Genomic DNA, 21053 nt, shown 5'->3' with positions numbered 1-21053 from the left:
CTCCTTCCATGTCAGTAAAATGATGACTCAGATAATTGGGGGCAAGAGGCTGACATTTATAAACCACTCCGAGAGTGCTATAAAACACTATGGAGCAGTATATAAGTCTAAGAGCTATTCAAGAAAAAAAAGATCTATCCACTGTATAACTTTCTCCCTATTAACCAAATGGTAGAATCCACAGGCTGTCATTTTCCTGCTCTCAGTCAGCTCTCATACAAAAATTGATATTTCTAGAAAAGATGAGAAATAAAATTTCACTTCAATCACGAGCAATTTTAAAATCAGCTCCAATTAGGATTGATACAGGGGGATCTAATAGAAAACAAGATAAACAGGTGCTAAACATTTGAGCCTTAGACATTAAACAGGCTTCAAGGGTACTGATTACTTAATAGGCATTAGAAGACAGGCAGCACTAGAGTTTAACTGCCACCACCCTAAAATGTCACCAACTCCACAGTTCTGAATGACCTTTCCCAGTGGTCTCTGTAGATAATTTACCACAGGAGGCCAGCAGAAGCCATTATCTGGGTGTTGAACTATCTTGCTCCAGCATAATTTTCTGGGCAAGACCTGACAGGAAGAACCACAAAGGCTACAGAACAGTGCCCCAAGTGATGTACGTATCTGTGATTTTTCACTAATGTGTCTTTATCCAGCTACCCCTTTGCACATGGAGCTCCAAAAAAGTTAAAGATCCCCAGAGGGCGAATTGCTTCTCTCTGTAATTTTCACAATTCTGGTCTCTTGAGTTCTCTTCTGCTACTACTTCCTTTTGATGTAAACATCAGACTGAAGAATGATGAAAGAAGTTTTGCATCAAAAAAAGGATAAATGCTTCCGGTCACCCTCTGTGTGGCAAAAGTTAAGGGGCTGTGCTTTTGAATATCTCTTTCTCTCCTTTCCATGTGAAGCTCCCTTTGTCTCTGTTTGAATCAGGAAAGCCACTGGCATTTCCATCTGTGATTTCTGCCGGCTTTTCTTATTTTTGCTTAGAAAAGAGAAGGGGGTTGATTCAGCCCTATGAATAATGGACCTGCTGATTCTGCTTCTAATATTGCTGATGTCCCAGCCAGTCTCTGGGAAGCTTGGAATGAAGTGCCCACTGAATTTGGAGGATGGGAAAAGACCGTGGAGCTATTATAGGCCAGGAGACCATCTCATTACTATGATCACCACTGCAACAAAAATATTTCATACAACAATATTGCCTTTCAATAAGGCTCCTTCTATTCAGTCTCACATGTAAGTCAATGTGATGGAGTTGCACTCACTCCATTCTCAGTTCTAATGCTCTCTTTCTCTTCTCCTCATTTCACTGATGCCTATATTGCAGGTCAAGTCTAATTTCTTCAATCATTTTGATTTCCATTTTGATTTTGTCTTATTTTGTGCAAAAAGCTCAAATCCAAAGATGGGGGTGGAGAGAAAGCCCTGGAAAAAAATCCAGATTATATACCTTTCCCAGTTCAATCCTGAATTCATCAGCTGAATACTCACATGTTAAAAGTAGTGATTATTGTAATTTCGTCTGTCCCAGCTAATATCGCTCTCTACATGGGGCTGCCCTTGAGGACCACTCGGAGGCTTCAACTGGTGCAGAATGCAGCCGTGCGAGTGGTGTTGGGGCTCTCCCGATACTCCCATGTTACACCTCTGCTCCGCGAGCTGCATTGGCTGCCAGTTGCCTTCCGGGTGAGATTCACGGTGCTGGTAATCACCTATAAAGCCCTACATGGCATGGGTCTGCATTACCTACGGCGTCAACTTCCCTCTGTCCAGTGCGCTCCCACAGAGAGGGCCTCCTCAGGGTGCCTCCGATCAGAGAATGTCGATTGGTGGCCCCCAGGGGGAGGGCGTTCTCTGTGGGTGCGCCAGACCTATGGAACCGCTTGCCGGTTGAGCTCCGGATGGCCCCCGACCTTCGCTCCTTCCGACGCGATCTAAAAACGTATATATTTGAACAATCCGGCCTGGTCTGATGGGTTTGGGGTTTGGGTTTGGTTTTAACATAGTTTTTAATTATTGTATTATATTGGGCACAATTATTTATTTTTTTTTAACTTTTGTATTTTGTATTTCGATATTTATTGCCCTGTACACCACCCTGAGTCCTTCGGGAGAAGGGCAGTATAAAAATTTAATAAATATAATATATATATCCATGTTTTTACAACTGATAATTTATATTCAATAGCTGAGCTTTATAGGAATAGAGGATGTCTTGATTTTAGAATTTCTTTTCTGGGTCACTAATGAAATGGTCTCTTCCTATTGTGACGGTCCTACTTTAATGATTGAATGGTTTTGAATCCTGGTTACTAGGCAGATGAAAATTACTACTGCTACAAATAATAGTGTCTGCGATTCTTATCCTTAGAAGAAACTATCTAAATTCCATCTTCCCAGCATTCACTAAAAATTTAATGGGGGTAGGTAACTCTCTTTTGCATCAGATTTTGGACCAATATTAGCTGAAGACTCAGAAGGCTTGTGGAGACAAAGAGGATTACATCGCAAAAGTATCTTTTTATTGTTGTTAATGATGAAAATAATGATGATTTTTTACATTAGTTTACCTTTTGATGTGAAAAGAATAGTTCGTTACATTTTTAATGTTCAAGTGGCCAACAAGACTCCCTGGCTTCCGCAAAATCTCACACTTGGCTACAACATTCATGACAACTATTTGAACACACTTGGCACTTCAGAGGCCTTGCTGGACATTCTCTCTACTGGAGAAGCCAATGTTCCCAACTACAGCTGTGGAAAGAAGGACAACATTTTGGCTCTTGTTGATGGAGCAGCCGATGACATCTCCATTCAGATGTCAACATTAGGAGGCACCTACAAAGTCCCACAGGTTTATATGTATTTCTTTCTATATGTAAATAGAGTAGCATGTGGTGGGTGGGTGATAGATCCAACCATCTTCTCTTTGGAACTGAAGTGCTGCTTTTCACCATGCCCATTGTAACATCATGGTTAATGATTGAGATCTATAGCACTGAGGAGACAAGCATGAAAGCAGTAATTTCCCCTTATGAGATTATGCTCATTGATTTGGGCCTTCTGCTGCACTGCTAGGAAGGTGAGGAGAAACTGTGTCTGATCAAAGAGTTCTGCAAAAATGGAAGGTGCTGCAGAGATCTTAATCTTAACAAAAATGATACTTTCAATGGTAAACAAATCCTAGATTCATTGAAAGAATCCAAATGAATTATCTTACCTAGGGCTGATAAAACACATATGAACTCATAGGGACCACAGCATCAATAAATCACTATGAAAATTATATTTTAAGTATACTGGCAACATGTCAACACTTCTTAACTAAAAAATGTTCATGATGTTCATCATAAAAGGCTTGAAAAACAATAGAGCTCCTGGAGAGGAATGTTTACCAGCTGAAATATTTAAAAAATATCCCCACTGGTGGGAGCATCTATTGGCCAGTTCACTTACACATACAAATAATTCCTACCATAATCAATTAGGTTGAAGATGACAACATTAGTTTCTATATATTAAAAAGGGAATAAAAAGGATCCTAGCAATTACATGCCCATTCATCTTATATAGATATTATGCCCAAAGTATATGATAAGTTCTTCTTGAGTATAGCTGAGAGCTTAATAGATGACAAGTGTATCCATGCAGAGTAACAGGCAAGCTTTGGGCAGAGTAGATCTTCTATTGACAATAGATTTATCTTGAACCATCTATTTACAAAATATATCAGTCATTGGAAATAATAGTTCTCTGACTTTGTAGATCTTAGTGCAGCATTTGATAGAGGAAAGAGAGAAATATTATGAAGCAAATTGAATGCCCTTAAGAAATAACAAAGAATTTTGACCATCACCAAAACCCCTTTCTACATGCACATGTTTGAGAGGGATATTTGGGTTTGATGGAGCCATAAGAAGTAGGAACAATACGTACTAAGGGATAGCACAAGGGTGCATACTTGAAACATTTTTATTCAATAAATTTTTTACTGAAAATCTTTATTCTTTTTTACTGTGAGGAATATTAATTCAAAGTTTTCTGTCCTCTATTCTTGAAGAACTCCTTATCTTTGGTTGCTAAGCTACTGGAGTTCAGATATTCATCAGCTTAAATATAAAGTCCTCTGGGAAGCATTTTTTTTAAAAAATAATGCTTTTTAATCTACAAATTCAAATAGAAAAGTTTGGTAAAATAACAATGGCTATAAATTAATCTAAAGTGAATGCCCAAATGCAAGCAACTGCAGCCAAACCAGACTTAAAAATGGAGCTTGGTTGGAAAATGGCAGATTTGGTGGAGAAGACTGAAAGAAATGTGGACCTTACACATTTAGAGTTGACAGAATTGATGAATGATAAATTGTTTTTTTAAGATTGATGGAGAGTGCAGAATGGGCGTATTATATTGAACTAGAATGCTTCTTTTTGTAGACTTTCTGGGAAGATTGATTGATTTTGGAAAATGGACTTACTATATTTAATCAGACAATAATTGATAAAAGATGTTATTAAAAAGCAAAGAGGATATTTCATCTGGGACAGATCAGATTTGAGTGCTGTAGTGGTTGGTGATAGATAAGAAGATAGATAATAGACTTTCTATGAATTAAATACAATAATAGATTGTTACAGAGGCATTTGAAAATTTAATTTTACTCCTGCTTTATTGCTGACCATTTTGTTATCGACCTAGTAGATAGACTGCAGGTCAAATAAATTGCAAGTAGAGATAGAAGTTTAAAAATTTTGGACCTCCTTCACAAGGGTGGGAACTAATATTGTTGCAATATTTTTATCAGTTTTTAACTAGTGGAGATAATATATGTATGTGTGTGCGTGTGTTTTTCTTTTTTAATGCACATTTTTAATGTTCTGTTTGCCTTGGTGGAGCAGTGGGCTAATGCCTCCTTAAGTAACACCAGCTGCCTGCAATTATTGCAGGTTCGCATCCCACCAGGCTCAAGGCTGACTCAGCCTTCCATCCTTCCGAGGTAGGTAAAAATGAGGACCCAGATTGTTGGGGGCAATTAAGCTGACTTTGTAATAATGCCGCTTGGGGTGTGTGTGAAAGCCCTAATAAGCAAGCATATACATAGAATGAAGGCTACTGCTAAGCTTGTAAGCCGCCCTGAGTCTTCAGAGAAGGGCGGGATATAAATGGAATTAAAATAAAATAAATAAATAAATAAATTTTGGTTTTCTTTTGTTTTTGTATAATCTTTTTCCTTGTTTTTGGAGTCTGTATTTTTAACTTTGGAGTAAAAATAAAAAGCATTTTTTTAAAGAAAAAGAAGCATTTATTCAGTCTAGAGGTTAATGAATTACCAGATCTCATGAAGGACCCTAATGTACATATGCCTAAGGAGTTTAATATATATAATAACACGATTTTATAAGCTGCTGATAAAGTATTTCCATATTTCCAATATGTTTTTGTGTAGGCTGTATGGAGATGATGTTTTGGACTTAAAATACATCATTAATAGGACAAACCTGGGATTGGATAAAAGGACTTATCTACTACTCTCAGAGCTTAATTGGAAATTTATATAATTTGTTCTATGTCTAAAATCTGGACATATAATCACTGGTTTAAAATTAAACTGACAGATTTCCAAAATTCTGTCATTTAGAACCGGAAAAAATGCAATTTAAGACCCCTTGAATTACATAACTGACAAATTGTTGTTGTTGTTGTTAGTTGCGAAGTCGTGTCCAACCCATTGCGACCCTATGGACAATGTTCCTCCAGGCCTTCCTGTCCTCTACCATCTTCTGGAGTCCATCTAAGCTCACGCCTACTGCTTCAATGACTCCATCCAGCCACCTCATTCTCTGTCGTCCCCTTCTTCTCTTGCCCTCAACCTTTCCCAGCATTAGGCTCTTCTCCAGTGAGTCCTTCCTTCTCATTAGGTGGCCAAAGGATTTGAGTTTTAGCTTCAGGATCTGGCCTTCTAAAGAGCAAACTGACAAATTATACTAGGGGAATGCTAAAAATGTTTCTACACAAAGAATCAGGAATATCAAATGCAGAAAGATACAGCCATTCTCATTAAGGTTGGCACATTGAAATGGATCAGCCTCCGTAAATAGTCTTTCTAAATTGGCAAGTATTTCAATGCACCAATGTCTAAACACTTTAGGGCAGCATTTAATAAAGCAAGAATTGAATTAAATACGGAAAATTAAACAAAGTCACTTATAATAAGCAGACTTGTATTTGCAGAGGTCAAGAGATTGATATAATATACCCATTATTTAAATCTTAACTGTATAGGAAAGAGAGAGATCAGTACTTGGGCTGCAGATGAGACAAATGACCTATTGGGATCCTTAAACAACAAATTTCCTCTCAGGTCAAAATTGAAATAAAAACATATAATATGGTTCTTTATTTGAAGAAAATATTTCAGTTGAAATATGTGGGTCTGATTGTGGTCAATAGTAGGGGTGATGCAAAAGTATGAATTACATTCTTTATTTTTATTATTTTTATGTTACTGTTGCATACAGACTAGTTAATGTTATTTTTTTAAAATTTTGTATCTTGATATATCTTAATTAACAATGAACTATTGAAAGACCTTGAAGACCACTCGGAGGCTCCAGCTGGTACAGAATGCAGCCGCGAGAGTTGTCTTGGGAGTTTCCCGGTACTCCCATGTTACACCTTTGCTCCGCCAGCTGCATTGGCTGCCAGTTGTCTTCCAGGTGAGGTTCAAGGTTTTGGTAATGGTTTTTAAGGCCCTACATGGTATGGGTCCGGAGTACCTCGGGGATCACCTGCTGCTGGCGTCAACTTCCCTCCGCCCTGTGCGCTCCCACAGAGAGGGCCTCCTCAGGGTGCCACCAGTCAGAGAATGTCGGCTGGTGGCCCCCAGGGGGAGGGCCTTCTCTGTGGGCGCCCCGGCTTTATGGAATCAGCTGCCGGTTGAGCTCCGGATGGCACCTGAACTTCACTCCTTCTGACGCAGTTTGAAGACCTACCTATTTGAACAAGCCGGCCTGGCCTGATGGGGGATGTGCTGGGGTTTTTATTGGGGATTTTTACATTTTTCTACTGTTTTTAGTTCAGGCTCGTATTTAATTCTCTTTTTAATTTTTGTAGTCTGTATTTTTATATGTGCCCTGTTCACCGCCCTGAGTCCTTCGGGAGAAGGGCGGTATACAAATATAATAAACATAAACAAACATAAACATAAACATATTTCTTTAAAGCTAATAGTTTGGAATTGATTTGACTCCAATATTCTTCATTGTTTTTTCAGATGAATTTTGAATTATTTTCAGAGTCGCTGCATGATAAAAGTCAATTGCCTTTTTATCACTCCCTCTTTCCCAAAACAGGCTTCTTCTACCCAGAAATTGTCCAAGTGCTTCTGCATTTCAGGTGGACCTTGATTGGTCTCTTTGCGTCAGACACAGAGAATGGGGAGAATTTCATGAGGATTTTGACTCCTTTGCTTGTCAGGAATGGAATCTGCATTGTTATATCACAACGATTCTCATGGACTGGAAATGTTGTGCCCCTCAGGGCAGCCCTCTCTAAGTGGAGACAAGTCAATGTCTTTGTTCACTTCATAGAATATCAGGCCATTTGGGACAGACTTCTTATTTTCCAGATAATATTTATGCATTTGCCAGGACCTATTGAAGGGAAAGTCTGGATCACAACAGTCATTGGATTAAATCCATTGAAAAAGAAACTTCTCAAATATGTGCACACTATCTTCACCCTTGGTTTTGAGACAAAACAATGGGCCATAAAAGATTTCTATGAACCCAATTTCTTTATGTACCCACAGTCATTTCACTGTTCTTTTTCAAAAAAGGCCATGTCTGTCAAAGGCCGCAGAAGATGCACTGAGAAAATACCACTGGAGGCCAAACAGAGAATAAACATGATCAGGAACCATAATTTCCACCATTTTTACAGTGTCATTAAGACTCTGGCCTATGCCTTGAATGTGGCGTATTCCTCCAGGTTAAGGAAGAGAAGGAAGGAGGGGAAAAAGATGTTGGGGGCTCCAAAACTGCAGCCATGGCAGGTATGGGATCCTGACAATTATCTATCCAACTTAATTTATTTTGAGAAGGAATCCAAAGGAGAAGGAGAGGTATCATCTCAACCTTCTTGTGCTACAAGAGGCCAAAAGATTTGGACAAAACAATTTATTTATTTATTTATTTAATTGATTTTATATACCGCCCTATTCCCGAAGGACTGAGGGCAGTTTACAGGGTGAGTTAAAACAATACAAATAAGTACACTTTAAAATAGAATTAAATTAAGACTAGCCCACAATTAAACAAATTAAAATTAAAATTAAAATTAAAATTATTAAAATTAAAATTAAAATTAAAATTAAAATTAAAATTAAAATTAAAATTAAAATTAATTAAAATTAAAATTAAAATTAAAATTAAAATTAAAATTAAAATTAAAATTAAAATTAAAATTAAAATTAAAATTAAAATTAAAATTAAACCCCCTCAGTCCAGGCCAGCAAGATCAAATAACCAAGTTTTAAGGTCCCGGCGAAACGAGCGAAGGTCTAGGGCAGTCCGAAGTTCTATCGGCAGTTCATTCCATAGGGCAGGCACGCCCACAGAGAATGCCCTCCCCCAAAACAATCATTCAGGTCATTATGGGAACTATACCAGATAAAGTTTGAATATTACTAAATCTAAAAAGGGTAAATTTGAAGCAATCTCTTAGACCATCTAGCTCAGGGGTCAAACTCAATTTCATTGACGGCTGCATCAGCATTACGGTTGCCCTCAGGGGGCCGGGTAGGTGTGGCCTGGGTGGGCATGGCCTACTGGGTGGGCGTGGCTAGAGTGCGTATGGCCTACTGGGTGGGCATGGCCAGCTCTACATCATTGGCATCAAGGGTGCCTATGGGGGCCTGGGCAGGAGTGGGACAGATCTGAGGGTCTCTGGCAGAAGGAGGGTCTCTGGGCCAGGGCCAAAGCAGTGGGGGCCGTTCCCTCACTGTTTCCAGGATGGCTTCGCGGGCCACATGAAACCACTTTGCGTGCCGGATCCGGGCCCCGTGCCTTGTGTTTGACATGTCTGATCTAGCTCAATCCCTTCCTTCTTCAGGAATCCTGGTTAAATCTTTTCTGGCTGACAGCTGCTCAGCATTAAGACAATCAGTGAAGGGGAGACTGTACTTCTCTTGTTCCCTGGCTCAGCACTTAAACTCCTCCTCTTTCAGGAAGCTTTTCCCTCTCATTCATTCAGAATCCTCTTTATTGTAACTGAATTCATTTTTCTACATCCAACATTCTAGAATAACAGTGCAAAGATCTCAAGCTTCTGTGTAACACCTTTCAGCTATTGGAAGAGGGCTGTATCCTCCCTTCTCCAACCAAGAGATTGTGGTAGTTGGAAAAGATGCTTCCAAACTCCTTATTTTCTGCTCCCATAGAGCAACGCAACTCTTCTCCTTGTCTTTCCTTAAGGCTAAGAGCAGCTCCTCTGATCTTTCTTGGCTTCTTTGCCCTTCCCTAAACTTGATCCAGTTTATGTGCAATGTCTTCTCTAAGCGTAGGCCCTGCAACGGGACCTGATACTTTTGTTCTCCCATGCCAGAACATTGACTTCCTGCAATTCTAAATGATGCATTTTCTAATCAACTACTATTTTGCAATCATTTTCATAAGGATTCTTGTCAAGTTTCTTTTTTTGTTTGTGTAAATATTTTATTGAGATTTTTTTTTAACATAACACAAATCATTATAAAACAGAATGTTGTCTGGGTAACATTTATAAAACAGTCCTTAACAATTAAATTCTATAATCTATGTTCCATATGTTAATTTTACTTGATTTCCCCTTTCCCCAACATATCTTTCTTTGCAAAACATTAAATTAAGACAGTTTTGTTTGCTTAACAACAGTTAAATATATAGTTTCGGTACTCCTGTGTATCGTTTTTAGTTGCCTTATCATAAATCCTGTCACCATATTTATTTCAGCTTATTTCTCCCCCCAAATTCTAAATACTATTACAAGTGACAATCATTTTTAGCACTTAACTATATTTATATTGGTGGATTTCATTCTGTGTTTGTTTTCCATGCAAACCCTCTCATGCTTTTATATTTCCCGTTCAATAGTAAAAAAGTAAAAAGAAACAATAACAACAACAACAACAACAAAAGAGAACAGCTTGTTTCTCCCTCCAAATTCTAGATGTTCTTACAAATAACAATCATTTCAACATTCAACTATATTTACATTAGTGAATTTAATTCTGTTTTTTCCATATAGACCCTCTTATGCTTTTATATTTCTTAATAAGCAAAAAAAGAGAAAAAAGAGACAAAAACAAAATAGAGAGAAAGGAGGCAGAGAAACAAAAAAGAAGAGAAGAGAGAGAAAAAAAGACAAGAATACTAGACTACAAGAAATAACATATGAAAATATCTATTTCTCCTAATTTAGTATATATTTATTCCCTCAATTTCTCATTCTTTTTAACCTTGGCTAAGAATATATTTAATCTATTTAAACTTTAAGCATTCCCTTCAATAGTTCTAATCATCTAATCCTTTAAAACTCATTCAAAACACATTTTTTATATTTTACTTTTGTTTAAATCATTTCAACTTAGAAGAACAAAACAAAAAAAGAAAAAAAACAATTATATTAAGAGGAAGAAAGAAAAAAAGAAAGAAAAATTTCCCTCTAAAAGTAGTGTATTTCAAAATTTTCCCATTTCTTAGCCATATTCAAACAAATGTCTCTTTTTAAAATATTCTTTCTGGTATACTCCGTCTCTTTCCTGGAATTTCATTTTAATCTTTTTTCTCTGGTCACTATCTTTCTTAATCAATATATTTTGCTGTATCATTGGTTTCCCTAAAAGGAATTTTTTCTTATTCTTTTCCTTATCTTCAAAGTTGTTTAGACATATTAAAATATTTCCCATTTGAATTAAATCATATTTTTTTATTTTATATAATTCCATTCTCAAGTCTCTATCCTCAGAATTATATTTAATCATCTCTACTATATTTTCCTGAGAAAGTTCTTGAAGTGAAATTAAGTTGAAAATAAGTTGATTCATGGTCTCAAAGTTCTGCAATTTCTTGTAGTTTAAGTTCATTGTCCTTTGGAAATTTTGCTGCTTGTCATATGTTTCATTTTGTAAAATGAGCATTTTATAAGGTTCCTTCTTTAGGTTTCTCTCTTCAGAATTTTGTTCAATCATCTCTACTGTATTTTCCTGAGAAATTTCTTGGAGTAAAATTAAGTTGGAAATAAGTTGATTCATATTCTCAAAGTTATTCTGAATTTCTATGTAGTTTAAAGTCATTGTCCTTTGGAATTCAAAAGGAAAGGGGGAAAAAAGAAAAAAATCCTCATCCACCAGCAGGTGTCAGCATTTGCTCATTTATCATGTCTTTCTAGTTGTTTTCTTTCTCTAAAGGGTAGATTCCGCCGCCCATTTGAAGGAGAAGGAACAGAGGTCCCCCTCCCCCTTTCCTTCTTTGGAGATCTCTTATTTTGGGGATTTTCTTCTTCAGGAAAGTAGGTAGGATAGAGAAAATCAATATTCTTACCCAGATTCAAACATGTTGTTTTCTATTGGCTTAATTTAATCGCTTATGGCTTACGTTGTTTCAGCTATGACTGGACAGAGCGTTGGCCAGCCTTTTCATCCATTGGTTTCTGTGAGGCTTCTCCTGGACTGTTCGGAGAGACCACCGTCTCTCCTAAGTCCCTGGGATTTCCTTCCTTCAGTCCACCCCTTCAGGGTGGATTCTGGCCCCTTAGGGTCCCCACCAAAAAGAAATTTCAGCCGGAGGATCAAATTCTCCAACTGCTCCACTGAAAACAGGAACCGGAAGTGCTCAGGATTCTTGTCAAGTTTCATATGACCCATCCAGTGGTGGGATTCAAATATGTGAACAACCGGTTCTCTGTGTTCTTAACCATCACAGCAGGAATTAGTTCACTAATGCTTTGCTGAATTCAAGTTATATCACCAGAATTCTTTTTAAATTAAATTAAAAGTAAACTTAAAAATGTGTAATCAGAGAAGTGGGGACAACCACAACTGAATAATGGGCAGAGAATGAAACTCAGATTCTCTAACTTGTTTTTTCTGCTCCCAAGATGGCGGACGTGCTGAGGTGAGCTCTGTGAACCCCAGCGGTAAGGCGTCCCCCAGGAGCCCCTCAGGGGTGCCTTTGAGCCCCTGTGTTGGGGTTCAGGGGGACAGGCAACGAAGCAGGCAATGGCCCGTCCGTTGCATCTCCGGGCCGGCCGTGGCATCGCCGTGACATCTCCAGGCCACTCCCGGGCCGTTTGCGGCCGTCTGTAACCAATGACAACGTTTTCTTGCTGCTTTGAGCCGTCTCGGACCACTCTTGGTGGCGGCGGCATCTTCGAGCTATTTTTGGCGGAGGAGACATCCGCGGATCAGCTGGACGGAGGAGACGGCGGCGGCGGCAACGGTGGCGATGTCTTCGAGCCGCTCTCGGGCCATTTTCTGGCCACTTGCGGCGGCGACAGCGGCGGCGTGGCATCTCCGGGCCGCTCCCGGGCCGTTTGCGGCCATTTGGAACCGAGGCCGACGTTTTCGTGCTGCCCTGAGCCATCTCGGACCACTCTTGGCGGAGGTGGCATCTCTGAGCTGTTTTTGGCGTAGGAGACGTCTGCGGATCAGCTGGACGGAGGAGACGGCGGCGGCGGCAATGGCAGCGATGTCTTCGGGCCGCTCGCGGGCCGTTTTCAGACCGCTTTCGGCAGCGGCAGCGGTGGCGTCTTGGGGCCTTGCTCGGCCCGCTTCAGTGGTCAGCGATGCTGTCTTCCAGGCCTCTGGCCCATTTCACCGACAGCGCTCCTCTGACCCGTTTTTGGACCGAGTGGCGGCGACGGCCTCTTCAGCAACAGCGACGGTGGCAGCAACGTTGCAGCGGACAGCGCTCCTTTTTCGGTAGCAGCAGCGATAGTGGCCCCTGCAGTGGTTCCTGCGACGGCGAAGCCCTCCGCTTCCCGACTCCTCATCCCCCCCTTTTGAAGACCTGGGACTCCCGTACCTCTGGGAGGCAACACACTGGACGGTCCCCAACTAGTGGCTGGGGGCCTATGGAGTTGCGGCCGGGAACGACGCCCAGAATGACAGCACGGCGAGGGAACTGTGGGGGTGACTGGACCACCCAATCCGACACCAGACGGGAAATCACCATCTTGCGGCCTAGCTAGACTTCCTGCCCCGCACATCTTTCTGCCTGCATATAAACTCTCTTGCCTGGGTGCAAGCCACGGTGGGAGAGTGGCTTGGTCTTACATCTGCAGCCCCATAGAGGTGGGTGCTCTATGGGGTGTGCCTCACCCAGAGTGCGTTTTCTGGACTATCCCCGGGAACAGAGTCGCAACCCGTCGTGAGAGGATGGGGAGTGGCCTGTTTCTGGGGTTCACCCTGCTAAGTGGCAGTGAGGCTGGGTGATGGTCCAGATACTCACCTACCCTCTGACTCGACCCTCCTACTGAACTACTATCTATGGGACTGCCTTCCCTGGATCCTCCTGGACCTTTATGCACCTACGTTACTCTAGCATGGACCTGTTCGCCCTCAGGGGTGGCCCCCTCTCCTGGGTGCGTCCCGCCTTCTCTACTATCTCCAATCTCGATGAAGGGCCCGACTATTGGGACCCTGAGAGATGGCCGAGCAGGGTCAGGGGCCTCCAGCATAAATTCAATAAGAGGCCCCTGGTTAATTTTTTAGTAAAAATTTTTGTGGGGTTAGGGAGGGGGGTGGGAGTGGGCCGTGGTTGTTTGGCTAAGGGGGGCGGTCCAACAACCGCTGCTCAGGCCAGGCCTGGGATCGATCGCGAAGGGGAGGAGCGGGGTGCGGTTACCTCCGAGGCTGGAGAGCGGGTCGTGGGACTACCAATTCCCAGGACGTTGAGGAACGGCAGAAGGTGTGCGAACAGAGGGCCGTATCGATACCGGGAGGGTCATCTCCGCTATCTACAAGCGGTAAGGCGCTCCGACCCTCTGTCTCTTCCCCGAGGTCCTGGGAGCGAGGATGTGCAGCCTCCTGAGCTCCGGCTGGTCTACCTGAATGCCAGGTCCGTTGGTAATAAGGCTCCCCTTGTTCGGGATCTAGTGGAGGGTGAGCACGCGGACCTGGCTTGCATCACGGAGACTTGGTTGGGCCCAGAGGGCAGTGTTCCTTTGGTTGATCTTTGCCCACCAGGTTTCCGGGTGCTACACCAACCCCGGCCTCATGGTAGGAGCGGGGGAGTGGCGGTAATTATTAGGGAGACCCTATGTCCGTGGGAGACCACCGTTCCTCAGATAGTCGGATGTGAGTCTCTCTTTTTGAGATGTGGTCCTGGGGCGCAGTTGGGCCTGCTGCTGGTGTACCTTTCGCCTAGTCGTGCAGTGGCAGCCCTGCCTGAGCTGCTCGATGTCCTCTCGGGGTTGGTGGTTGAGTTCCCCAAACTTATAGTTTTGGGCGACTTCAACCTACCATCCCTAGGAGGATCATCTGAGTTAGCTCGGGAGTTCATGGCCTCCATGACAGCCATGGACCTGACGCAAATAATTCTTGGACCGACTCATGAGGGAGGCCACACACTTGACTTGGTTTTCTTATCTGGACGGTGGTTTGATGATCTTGGTGGGGGCTCTCCAACTGTTATGCCCCTGTCATGGACCGATCATCACCTCCTGCGGCTGGTTTTCCGTTTTGCTACCCCCCGCCGTGGGTGTACGGAGCCAACTAGATGGTACCGCCTCAGGCGCTTAATGGATCCTGACAGGTTCCAGGCAGCGCTTGGGGCCCCACCTGCCTCCCCTGCTCACAACTCAGTGGATGCCTTAGTGGAAGCCTGGAAAAGGGCAGCCACGGAGGCACTTGTCCGAGTTGTACCCTTGCGGCCCTTGACCCGGCGCCGATCCCAGCGAGCCCCATGGTTCACTGCGGAGCTCCGGGAGATGAAGCGTCAGAGACGGAGCCTAGAGAGCCGTTGGAGGTCCAGCCAATCCGAATCCGACCGGTTGCAACTAAGAACCCATATTAGGTCTTATCTCGCAGCGATAAGAGCGGCGAGATCCAATTACTTCTCCGCCCTCATCGCGTCCGCAGATAATCGCCCAGCCGCCCTGTTTAGGGTGACCCGCTCCCTTCTCAATCAGGAGGTGAGGGAGGAGCCCTTGCAGGGTCGTGCTGAGGAATTTGGTCAATATCTGTTGGATAAAATCGCTCAGATTCGAAACGGCCTGGACTCCAACTGGGCAGAGTCTGACGAACAGGACACGGGCGGTCTTGTCGACGTTATCTGGGAGGAGTTTGATCCTGTGACTCCAAAGGAAGTGGACAGGATTATGAGGAAATTGAGCTCCACCACATGTTTATTGGACCCGTGCCCTTCCTGGCTGGTTTATGCAGCTCGGGAAGGGACACGAGGCTGGTTCCAGGTGGTTATATCTGCTTCTTTGAGTGAGGGTAATTTCCCCGCCGCCTTGAAGGAGGCGGTGGTGAGACCTCTGCTCAAGAAGCCCGCCTTGGACCCAGCTGTGTTAAAGAACTTTCATCCGGTCTCCAACCTTCGCTTTCTTGCAAAGGTTGTTGAGAGTGTGGTGGCGCATCAGCTCCCTATGGTCCTGGATGAAGTGGATTATCTAGACCCGTGCCAATCGGGTTTCAGGCCCGGTTACAGCACGGAGACAGCATTGGTCGCTCTGGTGAATGATCTCTGGAGGGCCCGGGACAGGGGATATTCCTCTGTCCTAGTCCTATTAGACCTCTCAGCAGCTTTCGATACCATCGACCATGGTATCCTGCTGCGGCGCCTCAAGGGATTGGGAGTGGGAGACACAGTTCTTCGATGGTTCTCCTCCTATCTCCTGGGACGCTCGCAGTCGGTGTTGGCAGGGGGGCAGAGGTCGACCCCAAGGTCTCTCGTTTGTGGAGTTCCTCAGGGGTCGGTCCTCTCGCCTCTCCTGTTCAACATCTACATGAAACCGCTGGGTGAGATCATCCGTGGTTTTGGAGTGGGTTATCATCAGTATGCTGATGACACCCAGCTTTTCATCTCAACCCCGAACCACATCAGTGATGCCCTCGACGTGATGTCCCGTTGCCTGGAAGCGGTCCAGGAATGGATGGGGAGGAACAGGCTTCAACTCAACCCGGACAAGACTGAATGGCTGTACATACCGGCATGTCAGGATATTCAGAGTATTCCATCTCTTAATATCGGGGGTGAGTTATTACCACCCGTAGATAAAGCTCGCAACCTGGGTGTCCTCTTAGATTCACAGCTCTCCTTAGAAGATCACATAGGAGCTGTGACTAGAGGGGCCTTCGCTCAGGTTCGTCTGGTGCGCCAGCTGCGACCCTATCTGGACCTGGATGCCTTGCGTACAGTCACCCATGCACTTGTGACCTCTCGTCTTGACTACTGCAACGCTCTTTACATGGGGCTGCCCTTGAGAACCACTCGGAAGCTTCAGCTGGTACAGAGTGCAGCTGCACGAACGCTTTTGGGGGTTTCCTGATACTCCCATATTACACCTCTGCTCCGTGAGCTGCACTGGCTTCCAGTTGCCTTCCGGGTGAAATTCAAGGTGCTAGTGATGACATACAAAGCCCTACATGGCATGGGTCCGGATTACCTACGAGAGCACCTACTGCCAGCGTCAACACCCCTCCGTCCTGTGCGCTCCCACAGAGAGGGCCTCCTCAGGGTGCCACCGGTCAGAGAATGCCGGCTGGTGACCCCCAGGGGGAGAGAATTCTCGGTGGGTGTGCCAATCCTTTGGAACCGCTTACCAGCTGAAATCCAGATGTCCCCCGAACTTTGCTCCTTCCGGCGCGATCTAAAAACCTATCTATTCCAACAAGCCGGCCTGGCCTGATGGATTTGCGGTTTTATTTGTTTTATTGTTGCTTTATTGTATGCTTACTTTGCTCTGTACACCGCCCTGAGTCCTCCGGGAGAAGGGCGGTATATAAAACAAATAAATAAAATAAATAAAAATAACTTCTCAAGTTGTAAAAAAATAATAAATAAATGGTGGGACAATTGTATTTTCAGACTTGCGGTATTGTCTCACATCAAAATGTGTCACATAATTATGATTAAATACATAAATATTGTCTTAATGTAGCCTTAAAATAAAGTAGAATTAGCTCATCTTGTCATAAATCCCATTTTTCTCCAATTTGTCCCATTTATTCAAAACCTCCACAATACTCTCTGTAATTCACAAATTTTGTCAGTTATATCTTTTCAGAACATCTATTGTTAGTATGATTGATAAATTTTGCTTAACCTTTCTATGTCAGTTTTGAAGATAATGGTAAAACTTGTTATCTCATCTAAGAGTATTTGCAAGTTAGAACACTCTAGAACAGACCTGTCAAACTTGCACCGTCATGTGATGTCGCAAGAAGTATCATGACTTTTTCCCCATTGCCGGCAATGGAGTGGGCACAGTTTCATTGTGACGCATCTGGCCCACAGGCTGGCAGTTTGATATACCTGTTCTAGAAGAAAGATTCAGGTGAGAAAAGACAACAGGAGATAAATTACTGACTACTGTTTTTTAAAATTCCTGGATGCTTCAAATGCTAGTTCCACCCCTTTCTGGAGAAGAATGAGTTTTGCAATATTTCTGACATAAAACTGTACTTGGACCAAAATGGTGATTTAACAGCTGATCTGAAGATTTCAAGCTGGACATTTTTCCCCAAGAACAACCCCATCATAGGAAAACTGGTGACTTTTGAGAAACAGAAACTTATCATCATCCAAGATCATCTGTCACAGCTAAAATTTCACAACAAGGTGGGAGGAAATATTGGTGTATTTCCCCTATTGTCCAAATGGTTCTGATCCATTTTAACTGGGGTAAGGTCTATGCACCATGACTTAAATGAAAACGAGAATCCTTCAAGTGCTAGACGTATAGCCTCAGCTTTGCTTGCTCCTTGTCCTCAAAGAGCAAAGAAGAAGGCAATTCTGTTGACCAATCCCTGAGTCCAGGTTTGGACTGAATCCGATGAAATGGAATCATGACTGGATGGAAGTCCTTTTTTCCTCTCAGTGTGAAATAAGCTTTGAAATTAGAATTTATCTTGTCCTGGTTGGGGCCAATGTCCCATAAAAGAGCAGGGCAAGATGCTTTTAACCAATCCAAGACTTGGTCAGAATTATCCGTGCCTCTCGTTCATAGGTCTTCTGCTCCTTCAGATTGTTTGGAATTGTAATGATTGGTCTGATGTGAGATAAAGCCCTGACCCAGAAAACAGAAGCACTGAAATATGGCTTTGACTCAGGGAAAAGCCCTTCTCGATTCCTGAAGTAACGATGGACAATTTACAAGGAAATGCTGCTTAGATTTGGCCTTTGGCTTGTAAGAGGGCACTTCATATGAAAACCCTCTGAATACAACTGTTCATCTTGAATGTTAGCTGCCTCAAGTCTCCATGGGGAGAAAAAAAAGGAGGCTCCAAATTTAGCTAATAATAAATTTGGATTTTTTCTTTCCATGCCAGTTGATGTCATCTAATTGTAGTTCTTCAGCAGAAGGGATCTTTTCTTGGATACCTAGCTGGGCCTTAGAAACATTGCTTTCCAATACAATGCTGACATTTATGTCATGTGTGCTTTAGCAAAAGGTGCCAGACTCACCCTTTTTGAGGGACATGGTCTCATGGTCTCACCTCAGTACTGTTCTAGAAACTGAGGCGTCGCTTTTAGCCTTATGTCAAGTGCATGTCAGCATAATGAGAGTGAACATGTTTTCTTTCAAATTCCTTGTTTTTCTGCTTAGTCTCTTCCTCAGTCCAAATGTGTGGGAAATTGTCATCCTGGATTTGTCAAGCAGAAGCGAGAAGGAGAGCCAGTTTGCTGCTATGACTGCGTTCCTTGTCCGGAAGGGACCATCTCCACTCAGGAAGGTGGGTGAGACCAAAAGAAAGGGCAGGTCTTCTGGAAATGGATTCATCCAGAGAATTTTCATGAAAGTACAAGTTTTTAAAAAAAGATTACCACTCAACCGTTTTCTTGTTTATTTTCAAAATGCACAATTTCTTATCTAAAGTGAAGAATAGACCTTGAAGAAGACTGTAGCAAGGGAAAGAAGGGTGTGGCAGACAAGCCAATTTTTACTACTTCTAGGTAATATCTCTTCTGCTTCTTAGTTTGGATCTGTCCTTCCACATTTATCTTTCTAAGAATATTGGAATTCTTTAAAATGTAACAAATTGTCTTAGATCCATTTTCTGGAAGGATTATTACAATGTACTTTACACAGACCTCTCCTTCAAAATCACTGGAAAGTATCATTGGTCCACAATGAGCTGGTGGGGAAAGTTATGGGCGCACATCATTACACCAATATTACCACTGGTCCCAGTAGTCATTCCAGATTATTTGGAGGACTGCCTTTCTCTGCCAACCAAGTAGATTTCACAGGATACACATCCTCTGCGTTCAGTATAGAGTATTAAGGAGTGTCAGCTAGAAGGACATAGGAAGCATGCCTAGAAACATTAACTGCTTCATTTTTTTACCTCTAATAATGTAGCTTCCCTATGACACTTGCAGGAGAAATGCAGGGAACAAAGACAGCCACTATTCGTAGCCTTAGATCTTACAAAGGCTTTTGACTTGGTTAGTAGGGACGGCCTTTATAAAATTCTCCCCAAGATTGGATGTCCACCTCAGCTCCTCAACATCATCAGGTCCTTTCACAAGGAAATGAAGGGCACTGTAGTTTTTGATGGCTTAACATCAGATTCCTTTGACATTCGAAGTGGAGTGAAGCAGGGCTGCGTCCTCGTCCTCGCACCAACTTTATTCAGGATCTTTTTTGCTGTCACGCTGAAACACGCTTTTGGAACTGCAACAGAGGGTATTTATCTCCAGACCAGATCAGACAGAAAACTCTTTAATCTCTCTAGATTGAGAGCAAAGTCTAAAGTCTATCTGAATTACCTACGGGATTTCCCCTTCGCTGACGATACTGCCGTTACTGCTCACTCTGCTGAAGACCTTCAGCAACTTATGGACTGTTTTAGCAAGACCTGCCAAGACTTTGGACTAACAATCAGCCTGAAAAAAACACAAGTCATGGTTCAGGACGTGGATTCAACTCCCTGTATTACAATCTCTGCACAAGAACTGGAGGTCATCCATGACTTTGTGTATCTCGGCTCAACCATCTCCGACACTCTCTCTTTAGATACTGAACTGAATAAACGTATTGGTAAAGAGGCCACCACATTTTCCAGACTCACAAAGAGAGTATGGCTTAATAAGAAGCTGAACATACAAAGATCGAGGTCTATAGAGCTGCGTCCTGAGCTCACTCTTGTACTGCAGTGCGTCTTGGATCCTTTACACACAGCAGGAGAGAAAGTTAAACACCTTTCATATGTGCTACCTTGGCATCACCTGGCATGACAAAGTTCCAAATAGCGCAGTCCTGGAATGTGCTGGAATTTCTAGCATGTATACACTATTGAAACAATGATGCCTACACTTGGGAATTGTCCTTTTTAGCCACACCAGATGCTACTTTAGGACCTCTTTCCAGAGCATGATACCATAGTCTCTCACTAAAGGATGCAAATATGATGTTCTCTTATAACATAGGAAATCTCTGTGTCCATGAACTTTCCCCAGTTTGAAAGACCTTAGCAACGTATAGAGAGACAGGAACAGAGACAGAGGTAAGGCAGACAGAGACAGATAAACAGATATACACAGACACAGACACAGACACAACCCCCCCCCCACACAACCCCCCAAACACACAAAGAGAGAGAGAGAGAGAGAGAGAGAGAGAGAGAGAGAGAGAGAGAGAGAGAGAGAGAGAGAGAGAGAGAGAGAGAGAGAGAGAGAGAGAGAGAGAGAGATTACATTCTTTGTTTGGTTCAACTGTTTAAAAAAATGCTTCTTTCACAATGCTTGTGTTATTGGCTGTTGTCCCAAGAAGGTATTTCTTGAAATGTAGAAGGACAGAATGTTAAATTAATATTGCTTTTTGATTTTCTCAGA

The 21053-nt window shown here is 42.7% G+C and overlaps 1 protein-coding gene and 1 long non-coding RNA gene across 2 annotated transcripts in view; both read left to right on the top strand.

Moving 5' to 3' along the window:
* LOC310635946 overlaps positions 1 to 21053 on the top strand; it is an 871275-nt gene that overhangs the window by 442702 nt on the left and 407520 nt on the right. The window lies entirely within an intron of this gene.
* LOC310633274 (vomeronasal type-2 receptor 26-like) overlaps positions 1 to 21053 on the top strand; it is a gene marked incomplete at both ends in the record, with an annotated part of 160537 nt that overhangs the window by 19352 nt on the left and 120132 nt on the right. The window contains one exon of the mRNA XM_083350974.1: positions 2628 to 2866. Within this exon, the coding sequence (XP_083207100.1) occupies positions 2628 to 2866 (239 nt within the window). The remainder of the gene's footprint in view (positions 1 to 2627; positions 2867 to 21053) is intronic.

Source organism: Vipera ursinii (assembly GCF_947247035.1).
Source record: "Vipera ursinii genome assembly, chromosome: 2".
Taxonomy (NCBI): Eukaryota; Metazoa; Chordata; class Lepidosauria; order Squamata; family Viperidae; genus Vipera; species Vipera ursinii.
Note: the sequence above shows the minus strand (reverse complement) of the source record. Positions and strands in the feature narration are given on the sequence as shown.